The following is a 19,388-nucleotide window of genomic DNA, read 5'->3' as shown; positions in this document are numbered from 1 at the left end:
CATTTTTTAGATCGGAATTTGTTCCTTTTTTCAATTTATATATTTCATTTATTTTCATTCATTTTCATTACTAAATTCAAATTCTTGCCATGGCCAATGAGAACTAAAACTTTCATCTAGCTTACATTTGGTTTGTATAGTTTTAGTTTCTCGCCCCTGTCACGAAATTGTATTATTGAATAATAGTTGTTTCTATTTTCCTAAGTTGGCTAAGTAAACATTTCTATTTGGGGAAAATAAAGAGAAGAACGCGTTGGTATATTTTGTATTATTATTTTGGAAGTGTATTTTATTGATGCACTGCAATTTACAAATCGCTTTAGAAATAAAACATAATAAATTCTAGGCATAACATAAGATATTTCATAATTGCACGAAAACGAACCCGAGAACGAACTATATATCCTGGCCGTAACCCGGCCAATATTAACTGGCCCATATCGATCAAACGAGACGGGAAGCAAAAGTCCAAAGTGGAGGAAGAGTTGGTTGATGACCCGATTTCCTACTGACTGGATGGAATGTTCTTACTATATGTGTCTTGGTTTCTGTGTTTTAGTGTGTGTGTGTGAGTTTGTTTGTCTGTATTTGTTTTTGTTTTATTTTTCAATTTATCGCATTCAAATATAAATTTCATAATCATGATTCTCTAATTGCGTTTCCCTCAAAAAACTTCATTCATAGTTTGTTATTTTGTGGAAACTCCATTTCTGGCTACGCTTAGATTTAGTTTTTAGGCTGCAAATGCTAAGAAATTATGTTTCTGATGTTTATATATAAATATATTTGTTGTTTTCATTAATTTATTATCGGTATGATTTTTTTTGTAGTTTTTTGCTTGTGTTTCGGCTTTTTTCATATACATATACATAAATTGAATTTTGTATATTTCAAATTTTGTCTCCCGACGTATATAATTCCGCTCCTTCTGCTTTTTGTTTTATATAAATTGAAAACTTAATTGTAAATGTAAAAATGTTAAAACTACATTCAATTATAAATAATGTTGGTTTTTCTCTTGTCGTATTATTTATATGCAATGTTCGCTCGTTACGTAATAATATTTATAATTAATATTAATTAATTAGCATAGTTTACGTTACGTTTATGTAATTTTTAAAGCAATAACAAGCCATTTAATTTAATTTCATTTATCCTCCTCACTAATCATTGCTGAATTAATCGGTTTTGTGTTTTTGTCTTTTCAAATTTCTATTTTTTTTTTTTCGTATAGTTTTGGATGTACTAATTCATGCAGACTGCTTCATCGTCGACGAGTCGCGACAATAAATTCACTCGATCCTCTATCTCAATTTGCAAAATTGTGGAATTCTCCTCGACTTTGGGCTTTCTCCTTGCGCGTTTTTAAATTATTTCACAAAATTGTACAATCTCGCAGAAGGAGAGAGATAAGTGGAGACAACAACCGACACCGGGCCCTCTCAACCTGTGACCTATAATTGCACCTGAATAAATGTGATGGATGCCATTTAGTTTAGTTACCCCATTGCGTAATGTCAATATTTTAATGTTAGTTAACTGACGCTCCTTGTGTCTCGTGGTTGTTTGGATGTGTTGTGGGCTTCTGCTGTTTATGCATTTGTAACATATATAAAAAATATGAATATAACTATTTGCTAAAAACCTCTAAGATGTACGCCATGTTAAAGCATTTAGCAATCGCAAAGAAGAGGATCCTCGCCGATCCTGACAGCTCCTGCCAGTTACCGTCAGATCACAGCACATATACATATGTACGCAGCTGCTGTCTCCAAGCTTCCACACCGGTCGCCATACGCATTTAATTACAAAAAGGGTATCAAGCGCGCCATCCTGAGCGCGTTCTCCAGAAAGGAGCTCCACAAGTCATTCAGGCGCTTCGAGCGCGACATTAAAAAGCGCCAGGTGAGCAGCACCGCCACCAGTTTGGTCAGCTGATGCAGATAGTAGAGCCTAAGGTAGAAATTAGGATATTTTGTTACTTACTTTTCTGAATAACCTCCCCTTTTCAACCAGTTAATTATATATTTTCTCACCTGAGCATGCGTTTTCTGCTGGCCGGCAGCGATTCGGGTCGCTGCTTGAACAGGAACTCCCTGAAGCCCAGAACGTAGCGCTCCACATACTTGTCCCAGTTAATGTGGCGCACGTCGAAGACGAAGATCTCGCGATCCTTGGGACTTAGCGTGTGCAGCAGGGCGTGTACGTTGTCGTCCTTGAAGCGCCATTGGCGTGTGGCAAAGTACTCGAGGCATTCCACAGCTTTGGCAATTTTATTTTGTACGTTGACAACGCTGTAATATGCATATACATATATAAAATGTTATTAATGGTAGTAGTAGTAGTAGTGGGGGAGTAGTGGGCCGGCCGAACTTACAATGGCTTCTTGCCCATGATTCTGGCCACTCCGTCCAGTATGTAGGCCGGTAAAAAGTGCTTGGCTATACAATTCAGCGTGTTCATGGGTCGGTTCATGCGCAGGTCGCCAGTCGGATACCACAGGCAGCCCTCTGGGGAAAGCAAAAGGCAAAAACAGAAAACAATTTCCGTATAATTATAATGGTCACATTAGGCGAATGTTATCCGTGCTCACCCAGGGGATGCTTGCGCACACTCGTCATGGCGTGTTTGACAAACTCCGACCAGATGATGGGATTGCGCTGGCCGGTGCAACAATTGTAGATGAGTAGGTTATTTGACTTGCGGGTCGCTGTGCGCCAGGCGGCGGCGATCATCAGGTTAATCACAATATCGACAGGTACCATATCGGCCACATAGTTCTTTTCGCACATCATCGTGCGGAACATGCCCTTGGCCAGCGCCGAAACCAGGCCCGTTGGCCCATTGAAGTTGTCCACCCAACCGGCAAACGGCTCATTCAGACTGGCAGTCACTGCATAACAATTTAAGAATATCAAATTATTGGATCTATATATGTATATAAACTGATTGCTCCACTCACCAATCGATGGCCTCACAATGGCAACGGGCAGATTACCAGCCTCCTTAAGTAACATATGCTCCGCTAAGGCTTTTGTAAACGTGTACGTATTGGGACGCTTGCCAATCAGGCGCGGTGTAAGCTTAAATATATAAAATGCAATTCAATTATTAAATAATACATATATAATTACACAGAGTAACCGACCTGATCGAGTATATCCTCCGGAAGCCAGTTGATTAGTGAAATGATATCATCGGGATTGTAGGGCGGTGCGTAGATAACCTCGGACACATCGGTTCTATCGCAATTGCAATAGGCAGTGGATACATGGATTAGTGCCTGTAAAAAAGGGTTAATTGATTTAGAAATCGCACCGTAGCCGTTTTCTATATATCTCCCAGTCTTACGTCCAGTGACAGCATGCGATGGCAGAGCTCGACGAGGCGTTTCGTGCCCAGCATATTGATTGTGACTGACAGTTTGAGCTTCTCATCGAATTTCACTGTGGCAGCCGAGTGAAAGACAACGGAAACATTGCGACACAGTAGGTTCTAAAAACGGACAGAATCTCTATGAAAGCGCATTCAATTTAAACTGCGAAGAGACTACGCACCTGATCTTTTTCTGAAATACCCAGTTCCTCGGAAGTTATGTCGCCCGAAATGGGTATGACTTTACTGAGTTCCTTGGGCTTCTCCTGACGCAGTGATTCGAAGAGCTAAGTAATATATGCAACATATAAATTCAATGTATTAGAACTCCTCCAGAACTCCTCTACTCACTGGTGCATTCAGTAGTTCCGTGAGTCGTGCTGACACTTCTTGACCGCGTTTCGGTCGTATCAGTAGATAGATATTCCTTATTTCCGGACATGAGCGCAGCAACTTCTCCACCAGTACCTGCAAAAGCGTACATACATCAGAAATCGAATAATTAATAGCCCCTCAGTCATTGAATATAGCCATTAACCATTTAAACGATTATTGTTACACCCACAAGGACACACTTGACCCACTTCAGTGGTGTCTGCGGTTTGGCTTTACTTGACTCCAGTTGGTCGTGGGCCCAGGGAATGGGAACCCCGCCCCAAAAACGATGTGAGAATTGTACTGGAATCAAGCGACAGCAGACCGGGGCAGACAAAAGGGGTAGTGGGTGGGATCTGTGGCTCGTTAAGTGGGTGGTTTGGTGGGTGGTGGGCGTGCCAGGAGCACAAAATCGATGAACAACACACAGCACCACTGCGAGCTCAGAGTCTGGGCGGCGCCACTGCGATTTCATGTCATAATGACGCAGCCAGGAGCCACCGACATGCAATATTTACAGAGGAAAAAATTCGGGACCACGATCTTTCATTCGCATACTGACATGAAAAATATAAAAATATAAATATTCCAAGCTAACTACCTTTACCTTCTTACGTTTTACAATTGCGATTTTAAGAAATTCTGTTAACCAACTACGCATCCATTTTCTCTCCGTGCATATGTTTAACAATAGCTGGCACAAAAAATTGGCACAACAGCCGGAGGATATATTCGGAACAGTGAAACGGGTATTCCGCTGCACCACTTTAAGAACAATTAAGTGGAACTTGGAGTAGGAAAACCAGACCCACCAGATGCATAGACGCAAATGCATACTCGCATTATGAAGCTTTCGCATGGCAGGCGACGATGAGTCAACATCGTCTAGTGCAGCCAGCTCAACGTAACTCAAGCATTACGGCTTTAAAAATCAAATATTAAAAAAAAAAAAACAAGCAAACCAAGTTAAGCTTACACGCACATAGCACGCAAACAGCTAATACAAAAAGTGCATCTAAAATTCAGGGTGGCTAACCATCGAAACCACCCACCCAGCACTCCATTCCACTTCACTCGATTCCACGACTTTTTTGTTTATCAGCGCGCACACAAATATTTGTGCATATTTTATGACTGAGAAACACATGAAGTTTTCAATCGAGCCCAACCAGGCCATCGTCGGGGTTCAATAGTTCAATTCGGAGTCAATAAACACGAGGCGTATGCGTGACATGAATGAAAGTGGCTAGCCAATGGCCCACAAAAGTATGCAATGAAAGTGGGCGTGTGGGGTTTTTGGTCATAAAAATGGAATAATGGAGTAAACGGTGGGTTACTTGGGCCGAAAACTTCACATGTATTGGCGAAAATAATATGAAAATGCCATGCTTACAAGGTTAAGTTATCTCAACCAATTTACATTTAATAAATCACAAAGATAATTTACCAATTTAAAACTATTTACTCTGACGCATGAAATTACATTCAATTTTAACTAAAACATTTAAATGGCGATTACACAACCTAAATTGTCTTCAATCTAAGAAATGATTTAATGAGATGAATACGGTAATCATCCGCAAATTAGAAATGCTAGTTATGTGCACTTTCGTGCTTATTTAATAATCCGTACTTAACTAATCAGATATCTTAACAGAAATTTATTGAATTTCCCGATTCACCAGATTGTTTCCTACGTTTAAAAATGGCTGATATTTCAGAACTCACCTTTCCCATAAATCCAGTTCCGCCTGTGATGAAGACACTACGTCCCGCATAAAACTGGGCGATGGGCACGTAGCTGGTGTCGTCCGCCCGGAAACGCTCGTAGGGCATCTGAAGGCCGTTGCTGCTGGGCGGCAAGGGCAGGGCCGTCGAGGACGCCACCCCCGCCGCTATGGATAAGGACGCGGATGAGGTGGGTCCGCCGGAGCCCGCATTGGATCCGGCCGCACTCGAGCTGCCGTAGCTGCCGGAGGAGGAGGTGGCCACGCTGGCGGCATGGGTTAGTCCGTTGGTTCGGGCCAAGGTGCCGTTGAGCAGCTTGGCATCGTGACTGTTTGCGGGCTGGGGGGCTGCGGACTGTTTGAGGCTGCTGTTTGGCGCTGCTTCCGTTTCCGTTTTGTTGGCTACCGCGTGTGACATGTTCGATTGTTGTCTGTGTGTTTTGTCTGTGTGTGTGTGTTTTCTCTTCTTTATCCTTTTTTTGTGTGCTATTATCCTGCGGTTCAGAGCCTGCGCTTAAGTTAAAGTAGGAAGCAGTTCTTTGTCATTTGCAGTGTGCGTTCAAGTTTCCAAGGGCGGTAAATCCCTTATATTCCTTCTTGCCGTCTAATAGGTATATTTTCGGTTTGGAAGTAATTACTCTGATTTTCCCTATTTGGAAGCTGCTGAATTGTTCATAAAAATTTATTCAATTAAGTCCTTCGAAAAGCTAGTTGAAAATCCTTCTGTCGCCGTTGAGCGCCTGTCCATGTTTCCATGAGTCGCTTGTCCTGGAGGTTGCTTTCGGTTGGTTTTGTACAAAAAGTGTTCAGCAGGTGTATCCTGTGGGTTGGGTGGGGGTGAACAAGACCGATTTCTTACAACTTCCAAGGTTTAGTGCTCTTCTGAACTGTAAGACAAACCGAAACAAATATAACATGTTAATTGAAGGTGTTCATTATTTAAATGCTTTTCAGTTTATGCACTTTCTAACAAAATGAATAGTTTTAAATTGCTTAATAAAAAAATAGTCCTTATTGTTAACTAAAGCATTCATTCATTCATTCACACAGACAATTTTAATTCAATTATTGCCGGTCGATAATCCTTTAATGATTTTTTTTGTTATCCGTGCTCATACGTGTATCCATTGACACAATCATTAACCCTCTTCATTTCCTTTTAGCTTCTTTTTACCCAATGAGCTACTAACAACAAAACCAAATCAAAGTGCTAGCAATAATCCATTCAGCCTACCATCCATTCACCCATCAAATTATATATCCATCTATCTTCTATCAAAACGTCATTTATCCTTGGGACTGGGCTAAAATTAGCAATCATTTTGAGCCGCATCTGATTGGCAACCTAAATCCGAGCTATGACGTCTAAGGGCTTGGCAATCGGCCATCACGAAAAAGGATATGCAAATGACGTCGAAGGATGTGTGTAAGAGAACACTCTACAACCACCGAGATCTCGAATAAAGTTTATCCAATGGCCCGCAATTGAATTTAACGCACAATAGAGCTAAGAAAACGAAATCCGCTTAATGCTTAAATCGGCTTACAAGGCGACAACTGAAAACGGAAAGCGGAAAACCGAGAACTGAGAACTGAAGACCCGTCGAAACGAACCGAGGAGACGATACTGTCGATAGCAGTGACAGTTGGCGAATGCCCACTATATGTCTGGGAACACTTCATTCTATATTAAACGATTTTTACATGAGCCGAGTGGAGCTGCGCTTAGCTGCGCTGAGCTGAGCCGAGAGATTCTATTGCTATATGGCGACCCGCATGATCAAGTGCCACTTAAGTGTGTTTCACACGTCACAATATCTCCGCAGGTCCAAAGTAGCCGCCCTGCGTCTACAGCCCCCTAAACCACTCGAGCCACCAACACGGGGAGACTCATTAATTGGTGAAAGATTGGGTGTATTTGGGTTGGTGGGTGGTGGCGGTGGTTCCCAGGAAATACTTATAAACCTAAATAGGTATTATTAACCTTCGCGTAAAAAGGGGCAGCACACTTAGCCAATCCAAACAAACGGTTCGGTTCTACCGACGTAGTTCCTGGCTGTAGGGGGTTGTAAAAAAATCCCTAATGAATTTGTCAACAAGCGCGGGTAACAAGTGAATCAACAGGGCTCTGGCTAAAAGGAAAAAAAAACATATCAAATAAACAACAAATCGTATTTGTTTCGCCGCTAAAAATCGCAGTATTTGGTTGGCCGGGAAGGGTTTGACCTTCGAACCCACTGCCATATCAGAAAGTATACCCCATTCTGCGATATAATTCGCCAAATGCCTTGCTAATTGAATTTCAAATTTATTGTTGACCAAATATTGATCATAACCAGGAAGCAGGGGGAGTGTGAGTGTGTATCTTTGTATCTGGCTAGATTGATTGGTAGTTGGATATACTTATGGGGTGTGACGTCATTCTGCGTTAATAGTCACGTTGATGATGATGTTGGCTTAAAGCGTGGCGTCGTCTCTTGAACGAATTTTTTTTTTCGGGGTTCAAACTACGTCTGCCCATGACTTTCACTTTTTATTTTTCGAATCTTTTGTAGGTCTCCTCTGATTTTTTTTTCTTCTTCTTTTTCAAATATCTAAATTCCGCAATATTTTTTTTCCATCCATGTATTTAAATTTGTTTTTGTTGTTGTCGGTGTTTTTTTTTTCTGGTTAAACTTTCGTTTTCAATTTTTTAGTTTGTACCAAAATCTACCGCCACAGATGGCTGGCACTATTTATATTTTTTCGGTCATTTGCATTTGAGGGTTTCTTTCGCGGATTTCGGCCCTGTTGCTGGTTACCCCATGTGGCCAAGAAATGTGTTAAGAAATTGGCACATTGGTTGTTTGTCTTTCGATCGGGCATTATCGTGTGCGGCGATGTTATCAAATCGCAGAGGGCCGGCCATATCCGCTGAACTAGTTGTGTTGCGGCTCTATAATTAAAGTTTAAACCACTTTGAGACGCGGCAATCACGGCGGCCTCATCACGTAACTGTAAATTTATCAATGAAGCCTCGAGACGCTGAGACCTGGCCAACTTCGCCGACTGGTTCCTCTTCATTCTAAAGTGAAATTTCTTGAAAATCAACTTTTTCTCGCCCTCTCCCCTGCTCACCCTCCTCCTCCTCCTCCTCCTGCTTCCCTGCTGTCTTACCAACTGCAACGAAAATTTGCGCGCCAGCGACAAGAGGCAAATGAACCGACGACCATCGAACCATCGCTTTGGCCCGGCCACGCCCCTGCCCCACCGCCGCTCCACACACCCGACCGCCTTACGCCTCCCGCCTCCCGCCCACCGCCCCACGGAGCGTGTTAACCAAACATGAAGACCGAAATGTATCTGCGTGTGTGCTGTTAAACGGTAAACATTCAACATTCAACCTGCCTTGACAAGGTAGTTACACACCAGTCTTCGCTGCCCGTGTATTGTCTGACCCATTTCCTATAATCGTGCCGCATTATCATCATCAGCAACCTCGTCATCGTCATCAGCATCGACTTGCCGGACATTTGGAAGCGACCGCTTCACAAATTGTACCCTACCCCCATACCCTACCCTTTGGGGCTGACCAGGGATAGCTGACCATATGAAGACAGCTAATAAAATAGTGAAGTATAATATAGGAAAGAATTCCTAAAGTGTTTTTATAAAGAGAACTTAAATGAAGTTTCGAAAAGTATTATATTACCAAAAAAACGTTAAAAACTTAGGTAAATCTATAAAATTAAATAGTTCAGCAAATAATCAATTATCATTGCCCGCAATTAATTAGGATCCAATGAGCTAATCACCGATGACAAATATCTATAATGATTACAAAAAACAACTCATTCTGTTTACAGATTAGCAACTCATTTGACCTTTAACACACTTATAACGTGCGAAAACAAGTGTTGTTCAATTTGAGGGCGTCTTGTTAACCGCCTACTACTAATTACGTGAAACACTTTGAGAATCTTCGATTTCACTTGTCGTGATAGGAACTTCCTCAAGGGTATTTCGTGTTTCGACCACAACCACGGTAATGATGTGCCTTCTCCCATGGTCGAAGACCCGTCTTTAGCCGCGTTTCTTCTTTGCTCTTTCCTACACTGTCTCCTCTCTTCGGGCCCTGCTATTTCCTCATTTGGAGCTTGTTGCTTTCGGATTACGAGTCTTTAGCACTCAGACCTTCGCCATATATAACATATATATATAAACTTACAGCCGCATCGAATGCTTCCGCATGCAGACTATCGTCTATAGGATGGCCGCTAAGATATAGTCGTACGAACCGCGCGATTCTGAGGTGTATTTGTATCCCTTGACGATGGTGTCAACCTGTTTGTTTTGGCAATTTGGTAGCTTGTCTCGTTTTCGGATGGGTTTCTTTCGCCTCGGACCACATCGAATCGAACTGAATTGACCACAAACGAAAGTTCAAATATGCATTTTCACTTTTCAACAATGGGAGGCCCCTCATTATGTAAACCCAGTAGACCTCGAGCCACGGCGGATGCTGGACAGATGTGTGGATATATGGATGTATGGACCCATTTGTGTGTGAGTGCGCATAATGGGTCTGTGCCCTCTATTCTATTGAACCTTTGAGTGAGGCTCTGGAATTGTGGCCTGTCCGGTTGCCACTGGCCGGTGGTGGTCGACTATGTCTGCTCTTATGGTTATCGTAAGCTATCTATGCTTTGTGTGTAATTGAATAAATCTGTAGGGGGTTGGATAGAATGGATCTCGGATCTGTCTCCCTCCCACTGCCCATAATTCGTGTGGCTTGATTAACAAACAAAAGCGATCTCGCAGTTTACAGCATAAAAGTTAAATTTAACTGTGTATATAATGGGGGCTCCCCCGCCCCACACCTGTCGGTGGTACCCCCCCATTCGGAGGTAGTCAGCAGATTAGCTACCCAATTTAAAAGCTCGGCCTCCATCCCGCTCGCACCCATACGCGCTCGCTAGATATTAAATAATTCACAATTTTAATATACAGTTCATCGTATTTTTAGTCCGGTCACATGAGCTAAGACGAAATGTCTACTGGCTTAATTAAAACATTCTTTTAGTCGGGCTGTAATTAAAAGTGGTCGCAGTCGGCCAATTTGAATAATCAAAAACAATTTGGGCTTTGCAATTCTAAGATGAAGATTTATGAACAACTAGACCTTAAGATAAGACCCATTTTTTTAAAGCTGTAAATTATGAAACTGGGTCCATTCACATGCGAGTTCAAGGCTTCCAGGCTACAAAATGCATATCAATTAGATGACAACTTAGTAGATAATCCAAAGTGCAATTAGAAGGGTACACGTGCCATGTGTTAGGTGTTAACCTCTCAAAACTAATGCGAATGTTTAAACTAGATCGTAACAACAAAAAAATCAGCTTTATAGCTAATAAGCCTGGGCACTTTTTATTTACATATATATAATATAATATATGCCAAATAGCAACAAGTCTGGGTGTACTTATCTAAAAATGTAAGATTCATGTGCATATAGCAACTTGTGCTAATCTCTTAAGAATTTCTTGACTTGTTGAAGAAATACGAGAAATTTAACCTATTGGCAATACCTATTGGTAAATATACCAGGTAAACAATGACAGGGTTGACATAATATGGGTATTTCCGGGCATCATTTACAGAGAAATACAATATCTGTGATAAACGAAGTCGTCAAAATTAAGAGGTTTCGAGGAAGATTCCTCAGTTTCCCACCAAAATAAATATCTCGCAACGAGTTTTACGTCACAGGCCCGCGAAAGTGTGAGCTCAATAAACAACCGATCTGAATGCCAAGTGGCTGGTTTAATGGCTCCGTAACCCATTTTGAGTATGACCATTAGCCCGGTGGTCAAGTAGAATGAATCTAGCCCAAAGTTGCGAAAGTGAAAAAGAAATTCGAGGTGGCACTCTGGTAGGCCAGTCACGTAATCAATAGAAATATGTCACCTTCTCGAAGTCGAAGATACGACTGTCGATACTGTAAAATACCGATACTATATGCCAGTGCTATTGGCTATATATAAACGTTTTCGACCAGGCCGTATTGACTGTGGCAACAATTTCGGCTGAGCTCAGCGCTTGCTGTCGATGCATTTGCGCATGCGTCCACTCATTTCACTTCGCTCCATTCCACTCCCAGCCAGAAATGTGGGTCAAGTCAATGTGGGTTCGCAATTATGACACATTGTCCGCGTCCGAGAGACAGATATTTAGCCCACAAAAAGCAGAAATCGGTGTAATGATATTTGTAAATGTAAAAATTAAATAAACAATCGACCGAACGCTGCCCCACTCATTTTACTGCTGTGTTTTTGGAGGGCTTTTCGGCTATTTGGTTTTTTATTTCGGTTTTTGGTTTTTCTTTTTTGCAACCTGAGATGTAGTATCTTTGTCGCACTAAGTGTGTGTGTGTGTGTATGTGGCCATGATCCATGTTTATTTATTATGCTCCATCGTCTTTCTGCTGTCGTTATCGTTTTCATTTTCGTTTTCGTTGTCGCTAATCGTTGTCTCGTCTGTGTGCAAATTTTATTTGTAAATATGCAATGATTAATATTACAAATATACAGCAACAAAAATTTCGAAAATATTAGTTGCGTCTTGAAACTTTCTCGCAGCAACAACCTGCATATTACTACAGGCAAACTTCTATAAACTGAACCTCCACGTGACTGGTAATTTATAATCTTGTCGGTTTTTGAACTTATGGAGTTCGAGAAACCATGACCCATAAATCAATTAACTGTAAGTCATTTAATAAAGTGATGGAATTGAAACAGTCTTGAGATAAATGCCTTCTAACGTATTGATATACAGAATAGAATGCAGAATACAATAGAATAGAATAGAATACAATAGAATTTGTTTGGTATATATAAGAACCGCATCTTAATTTGGGCGCCAATTTGAAATTGGGTCATTGCCTGAGAATATCTTTACACTTTTTAAAAAACAGTGTTATGAAACGACTAAGCCCCGCGCGATTTATTTTCGAAGCAGCACTGTAATTGAACGTTTTAACGTGGGTCAAATATTAGCTAAAACTGAAATTGCATAATCCGACCAAAAAGGAAACAGCTCAAATATTTGTGGGCCAAGCCTGGCTTGCACTTACTTGTCAGGCAAACATAAAGCCGATGCTATTGGCTCTAATCGAAGTCGCTGAAGATGCTGCAGCCGCAAGTCGTGTTTGCATTGACTGGATTTGATTTTTCCCACTTTGTTTTTCCGAGAAGCCCCGAATTTAGGTCATTGACATTGGGGACTTGCGAATTCGTTTGTTATGGTTTCCGGTTTTGCGGAACTTTTGACACTTGCGATGTTTTTGCGGGCCGTTCGATCGCGTTGAAAAAAACTGAGAACGACAGAACGGAAAAACTATTTTGATAGACAATTCTTTATTTCGTTGTTGACACTACTGGCAAGGCAAGATACGATGATACCGATAACTATGCCCACTCCTGACACACTAAAAAACTCGAGACCGAAATTCTGCTTCTTCTGTTGCTGCTGCTTCTTCTTCTTCGGTTGCCCCCAAGAAATTTCTCCAAATATTTTCACTTTTGCGAGAGAGTGCGAAGAGAGGAAAGACGAAGAATGACCGTTGCGCAGGCGCAAAGAAATCAAGCGACGGAGAGAGGGAGAGCGCGTGAGAGTTGACCGTTCTTTGCTCGCTTTCTTAACTTTTTTAACTGCTTTTCTTTACCATATACTATATGTTCACACACATATATGTACATATATATATATATATATATACAAAGTGTGATCTTTAGCGACGCGTCCGCTTCGTCGGCCGTTTGGAACTGAACTAAACTTGGCCCTCAAAGAAGTGAAAGATTTATGCAGTCGGCTCCAAAGCTGCGCTGCCAAGAAAGGCGAACAAAAGAAAGCAGCGCGAAGAGAGAGCGGCGCGGACACGTAGATTTCGGTTGCGAGATTTGTGATGCCATATGTATTTGAGATCGCCAGAAGAGAGCGAAAAAGAGAGCAACGTCGACTGAGGCAGCATGCAACAAGCTTTAATTGAAAAAGCCGCAAAAGAACGGTGTGTGTGGAAAACAAGTCGTGGAAAACGGAAAACCGGAGGAGAAAGAGAAGAAATTGGATATGTGGTCAGGCACTGACATTGACCACTCACACAGACGCCGGCAGCGACGTTGGCAGAGCCAAAAGAGGTCAAAGTACACTTCAGCAGTATCAGGTATCTGCCACTGCTTTCGTGTGCGTGTGCATGCATAATCTTGCACTTGCCACCAGGTAACAGTTAACACAAAAACATAACCACGCACCAACGGCCAAATTGACCAAAAAAAAACTTTCGTGTCTAATTGAAAGGCGCGTCACACTTGCGGTTGAAAAAAGGGTAAACGAGGGGGCGGGGAGGTGATTAATTCACCACAGTTAACGGCAAGAACTAATCGACTACACTGGAAAACAAGTGTTAGGCAATTCTAAAGTGTTCCTAGAAAATGCCATTAACCCGTGCACAAGTTTTCAAAATTGAATTGAATCAAATTTTAAAATGTTCTTACAATCCTATATAATAACACTAAATTCATTATTTATGTATTAATAATTTAAAAAATATGATAGTGCTCTGAATTTCTTTGCTAGGTACTAGAATCAATAATCAGTTATAAAAGATGAGGTTGGAACAGCTTTTCACTGATTGAAGGGTAGTATAATGAAGTAATTGAAATTGTAGTGATTAATATTCAACTATGCTTTATCAGTTAATTTTAACTACCAAATATGTAGTATAGGTAATTAGTTAATATGTAGCTTAATATGAGTTTAACGACTTTGACAAAAAAGACAATATTTGAAGGTTAAGTACTTTCATTACCAATTACCAAGGAACATTTGCACTTAGGGATTGGCGTAGCTACTTTCATTCATATTTAACAGTCAGCCCTACTATTTTGCTCATTGAAAGCTAAGAGAGTCCATGCAAACAAACACTTTAAAAAATAGCTCCACAATGAATCACTTAGTGAGAAAAATATCACCGATTTACGTACGTCATCAATACCTTTTAGAGAAATAGCGAGCTTAGGTGTAATATATATTCAAAATTTTAAAAATATATGTTTAAGATGCTTACATAGACGCCGAGTGTTTACAACTACATGACTATGTCAAACAAAAGTGTTTGTTTTCTACATTATAGGGCGCACGGAAATGATTTTTTGGTTTGCGGTGGGTGTGTTTCGTAGATTTGACTGCCACGTGCCCCCAAAATCCCTCTAAGTGCATTGGCAAACATTTGAGTTTTTAATTGATTTTGCACACACTTCTCACATTTTGCGAGCTCTGTTCAAGCACCATCCCAAAAATAAGCCAACTAAAAGCGGAAACTACTCTCAAAATCGAAGATTTCTCACACTTACCCACATTTTTTTTGCCGTGCAAAAGCCAAGCAAAAGTTTTGGCCAACCCATGGAATTTCTTTTGCAGAAGATGAAAAGGGAAAATGGGAATGGCTGGAAGCGAAGAGGCTGGGCGGAAAACCAATCGATTGCCTACTTTTAGGCCGAGCTAATAAATTCTCATCTGACCGGAAATGGGCCAGCATAAAACAAAACTTTCGTCAGTGACAGGCAATAGTCACATTAAAAGGGGAATTTCCGCAAAATTGTATTAATGGAAAATTCTGAATAATTAATGGCCCATAAAAGTTTTTATGTTTCCCATTTAAATTTTGTATAGCTTATTGTAAAAGTTATAGATCATTAATATTGCGGCTTAATGTCCATGTACATAAATAAACTATTTTGATTTCAGATAATTTAATTCAGATATTTAAATTTTTTGATATTGTATTCACTCAAATACCACACTTTGGAGGCTTAATGTATGTACAGCCCAGGCAGCCAGCACCCCTTATCAAGTGCTTTGTTCATTTTTATATTTTTTTTAATTACACAAAGTTACGGCATTAGATGGCGCCCTGTTGACAGGACCTGCTCATTCTCATGCTCGTCCTCGTCCTTTTTATTTTTCCATTTTCTCGGCTGTGAAATGGCAAACACTCACACACATGGTCAAAGGGGAGCGGGACTTGGGGTGGAATAGTAAAATCGAGGGGGAGGTAGACAACAAAACGGGGAAAATGACATAATGCACTTGAAATGTTATCGCCTTGCTGTCGAGTGCAATAATACACTCGCACACTCGCACACACACTAGCACACACTGGTCGGAAAAATTCGGATTAAATACAGATTATTTATGAGACCCATTAATGGGCAGGTTGTCAGCAGCTCTATTCATCTTGGGGCATACTTTCGGGCCGAGCACACACCAACACCCCTTCTGAATTTCCCCAAAAAGTTTTCCGGGCGCGATGCCACTACTCACACATCGTTTCTTTTTTATGCAATATCAGCTCAGTCTTTGGAACTTTTTCTGCACTTTTCACGTTTTTTAGGAAACATTTTCAACGTTTTGGGAATAATGTAAGCGTTATCTGAATTTTATTTAATTTTCTTTGAGATATATGATGAAACTTTCGGGGGAAATACTCGCGACGACCGCCTTGAAAATCAATTGGAAAATGCCTGTTTCATTTTTTTCCTGCCAAGCTCCCCAAGATTATTTCACGCGCCTGCTCTCGTTTCGAGAGAGATTTGTGGCGAAGTCTCAAGAGAAGAAATTGGTGTCCCGGAGAAGAGAGAAATTCACTCTTTGGCTACCATTTTCTGCTACTATTTTCCTGGGCGTCTGCCGGCTTTTCCGGGGGGTTGTTGGTTGCTTATATAATGGCTAACCAGCTGACTCAACAGCTCTATTGGTTTTCCGATAAGATAGGGCTTTATCTGTCGGCTCTATCAGTTCAATTTTAGGGCTGCATACAACGGTGGTTAATTAAGTAATTATCTAGGAAAACTCGTTGCAATATTAGGCATAGTTTCAGGCTGAATGTCTGTTTTCCGCGCATCAAAACTCAGCAACACTGGCTTTTCATTAGCTCTTCGCTGGCTTTCTCCTGACACGTTCTCTTTCCGGAAAGCTGGTCTGCTCTTTGGCGGAAACGTGAAACGGAAATGTCAGATTTTCTGCTAAATTTTTTACAACCATCGACGCCAAAAAGCAGCGACATTCTCCGGATGAGATAATAAACCCAGCGACATACATTTTTTTATAGGGAGCAAGGGGGTCCCCAAAGGCAGGGGCTGCTGCTAAAAGGGGGCTAAAAATAAACGGCGAGCAAAAAAAATGGGACACGAAAATATGCTCAAACTAGGCCACAAAAATTGTCTAAAAATAAAGGAGGAAATGAAAATGAGGTCTTTTGGGTTCGGGAAAGACCCCAGTTTTTTTTTTTTTCGTTTTCAGGGCGTGTACGTACCGGCTCCAAAACGAAAGTGAGGTTAGGAACGTGTGCGGATGCTGCGGCTATTTGAACTGAACTGGATTTATCCGGGATGGCTGGGAAATTCCTATTTGCTGGCTGTAATTATTTGTTTGCTATTTGGCATCACACTCACACACACACGTTACCAGGCATTTCGCGTCGCGATTGCTTCCTTTTTCTAACAAATAACTATTTTATTTTTCCCTTTGAACAGCCTTATGTCGTTTAGTGGGGGAAATGTACCGTTTCCTTCGGCGGAAAGAAGAGAGCAGCACTGCTCGAAATGCGAAATGTGACTGAGGCAGAAAGAAGAAGCTTCTGGCGACCGAGCCGCCTGCGATTCTCACCATTAATGCCGCTCTCTCTCACCTCTCACTATGCTTTCTCCTTTCTCCACCCTCTGCGGTAACGGTTGTTCTCCCTTTTTTTCGGTGGTGCGTTAACGGCAATACAAACACGCTCTCTTTCGCTTTCTGGGGGCTGATATTGCTATGATTTTTCCACCACCTTGGCCGTTTTTTCTATTGAATGAAATCCACTTTGGTCTAGTTCTTCTTCCTTTCCACTCCTGTGCTTCTTCTTGCCGCTTTTCCTGCGCCTGCGTTGGACAACTAAAATAGGCGATTGTTGGGCAGCAAACACAGAAACTGATTTCTTGCACTTTCGCACATTTCTGCCGCACAAATATTCAACGAGGCACTCAAATCACTGCTTGCTGCGATTTCAAACAACCGCCAGTGCTGCCACCCTGCTGCTAAAGTAACGTTGCCATTGCGCGGGAAGTTCAAACAAAACCATTGGAGCATGTAAACTGGTTGAAACCTACTTCCTTTTAATACATTAGAGTGGATGGGAATTAAAAGAAATCAATAAACAATTTCAGGTTACGCAAGTCATATTTATTTTTATTTTCTTGAACATTAATCGTATATCGTATATCAATTAAACGTTTTCACAATTTCACAAAAAGAGTTAACATTTTCATTTAATTTATTGCTGTTAATTATTGTATGAAAGCTATGTTTTTCCCACATTTATCTAAGAATATATTTGATTACAGATCTCTATTTTATAGGAATCTTGATGTCACAACCTTCGGCAAACCAAATATTTGGACAATAAGCAAGGTCGCCAGCCGATTGCAGTGCACGCAACATAAATGTGAAAATCAAAACATAAAGGAGACAAAAACAAACCAAAAATGCATTGTCATTTGGGGACGGCGGGGCCTTAAGTTGTCGGATATATGGGTAAAGGGGTGTGGGCTGATGACTGCCCTGCCACTCTGCATATTAATCAACTTTAAAATACATTAAGATAAATGAATAGGGAAACATTCAGGTGGAAATGTTCAATGCTCTTAAGGGGGAAATAATTGATATATCACGAAAACTATAAATGAAAACGGTTAATACGTGCATCTAAGTCATAATACTAAATTAATTAACACATCTAATAACCCATACCGTGTGAAATTAACTTATTATTAAAAATGTTTTAAAAATTATATTTAACTTATGAAAATAAATAAGAAGTAAAGAAAAATTTGCATAATATCTGATTATAATGGTTTTAAGATGTTTTCTTCAAAAAAAATCCAATTAAAATGTTGTAAGCAGCTTGAAGCTTCTCGGATATCCCAAATCCATTATTATTTTAGCTTACCCCTTCAACGGATCTTCAAAAAGGGTATTACCGGAGACAAGCGACTTTAAAACGATAACAAATAGGTGAGACATCGGCAAACAGACAAACAAACAAAAACGAATATGAAATGAAAACCAACGCCAAGCTCATTACTCATGCGCACTGGATGACGTCGTTTTTGTGGCCCAAAGGGGGCTTTTGACCAAACCCCAACTCGATTGCTCCCCAAGATCCCCCATCTTCAGCGCCACTTCTTAGCCTGCTCCACTGCAACCGAGTTGCGATGACGGGGCATTAAAAAATGTGAGCGAGCCATGAAAAATCGCAGCTAGTCGACATGACTAGCGGCTGACTAAGTGGAAGTGCGATTAACTAACAAGAGCCTTTTTGCGGTTTTCTGCTACCGAAGTTGGGTGTTGAAGTTTATTGTAGGGAAATTAAATTAAAGACACGTTGGCAGTCACTTTAGATTGATATGATTGAAAATTGCATGGCTAATGATCCTAATCGATTTGCATGTGGCTTCGGCTGAGATGCTCATAGAGTTGAGGTAAAATGTGCAAAGGCAAATAAAAGTATTTCGTATCAGCATTCAAATGGACAACAATGGGTAATTGACATTCTTTTCTACAGAGAAAAAAAATATATATACCCATGATATTTTACCTTTGACTTAGTTATGATGTTTTAAATATCTGATGAGAAGAATGCAATAAGATTCACAAATGTGTAGCTGATAAATTTTAAATAAAATTTAAATTAGTAAAGGTAAAATTATACCTATTATAGCCCACAAATTACCAAAGGTTTAGTAACAGTCTATTATAGCGGCGGTGCTTTCAACATATATATTACGTATTATGTTAATTCAATAGATTGTATTCGTTGAGGTTCTTCCCTGA

The 19,388-nt window shown here is 40.7% G+C and overlaps 1 protein-coding gene across 5 annotated transcripts; it reads right to left on the bottom strand.

Annotated features, from left to right (window-relative positions):
* Positions 1–273: 273 nt before the first annotated feature.
* CG5065 (uncharacterized protein) lies at positions 274–17,514 on the bottom strand. Of its 5 annotated transcripts, none has more exons than NM_137299.4 (11): positions 17,209–17,514; positions 5,479–6,364; positions 3,727–3,843; positions 3,558–3,662; positions 3,352–3,495; positions 3,149–3,283; positions 2,963–3,083; positions 2,594–2,893; positions 2,378–2,510; positions 2,037–2,294; positions 274–1,953 (listed from the first exon to the last, which is right to left on the bottom strand). In NM_137299.4, exons 2-11 carry the CDS (start codon positions 5,893–5,895, stop codon positions 1,806–1,808), a joined length of 1,878 nt encoding a protein of 625 aa, NP_611143.1. In that variant the 5' UTR covers positions 5,896–6,364; positions 17,209–17,514; the 3' UTR covers positions 274–1,805. The 5 variants fall into 5 exon arrangements, with proteins under 5 accessions (NP_611143.1, NP_001163169.1, NP_001246370.1 ...); NM_001169698.3 differs by lacking the exon at positions 17,209–17,514 and adding an exon at positions 12,595–13,292; NM_001259441.2 differs by lacking the exon at positions 17,209–17,514 and adding an exon at positions 16,834–17,137 and having other exon boundaries at positions 1,229–1,953.
* Between the last annotated feature and the right edge of the window lie 1,874 nt (positions 17,515–19,388).

Source organism: Drosophila melanogaster, chromosome 2R, assembly GCF_000001215.4.
Source record: "Drosophila melanogaster chromosome 2R".
NCBI classification, from domain to species: domain Eukaryota; kingdom Metazoa; phylum Arthropoda; class Insecta; order Diptera; family Drosophilidae; genus Drosophila; species Drosophila melanogaster.
The sequence above is the reverse complement of the archived record's forward strand: the minus strand, read 5'-3'. Positions and strand labels throughout refer to the sequence as shown.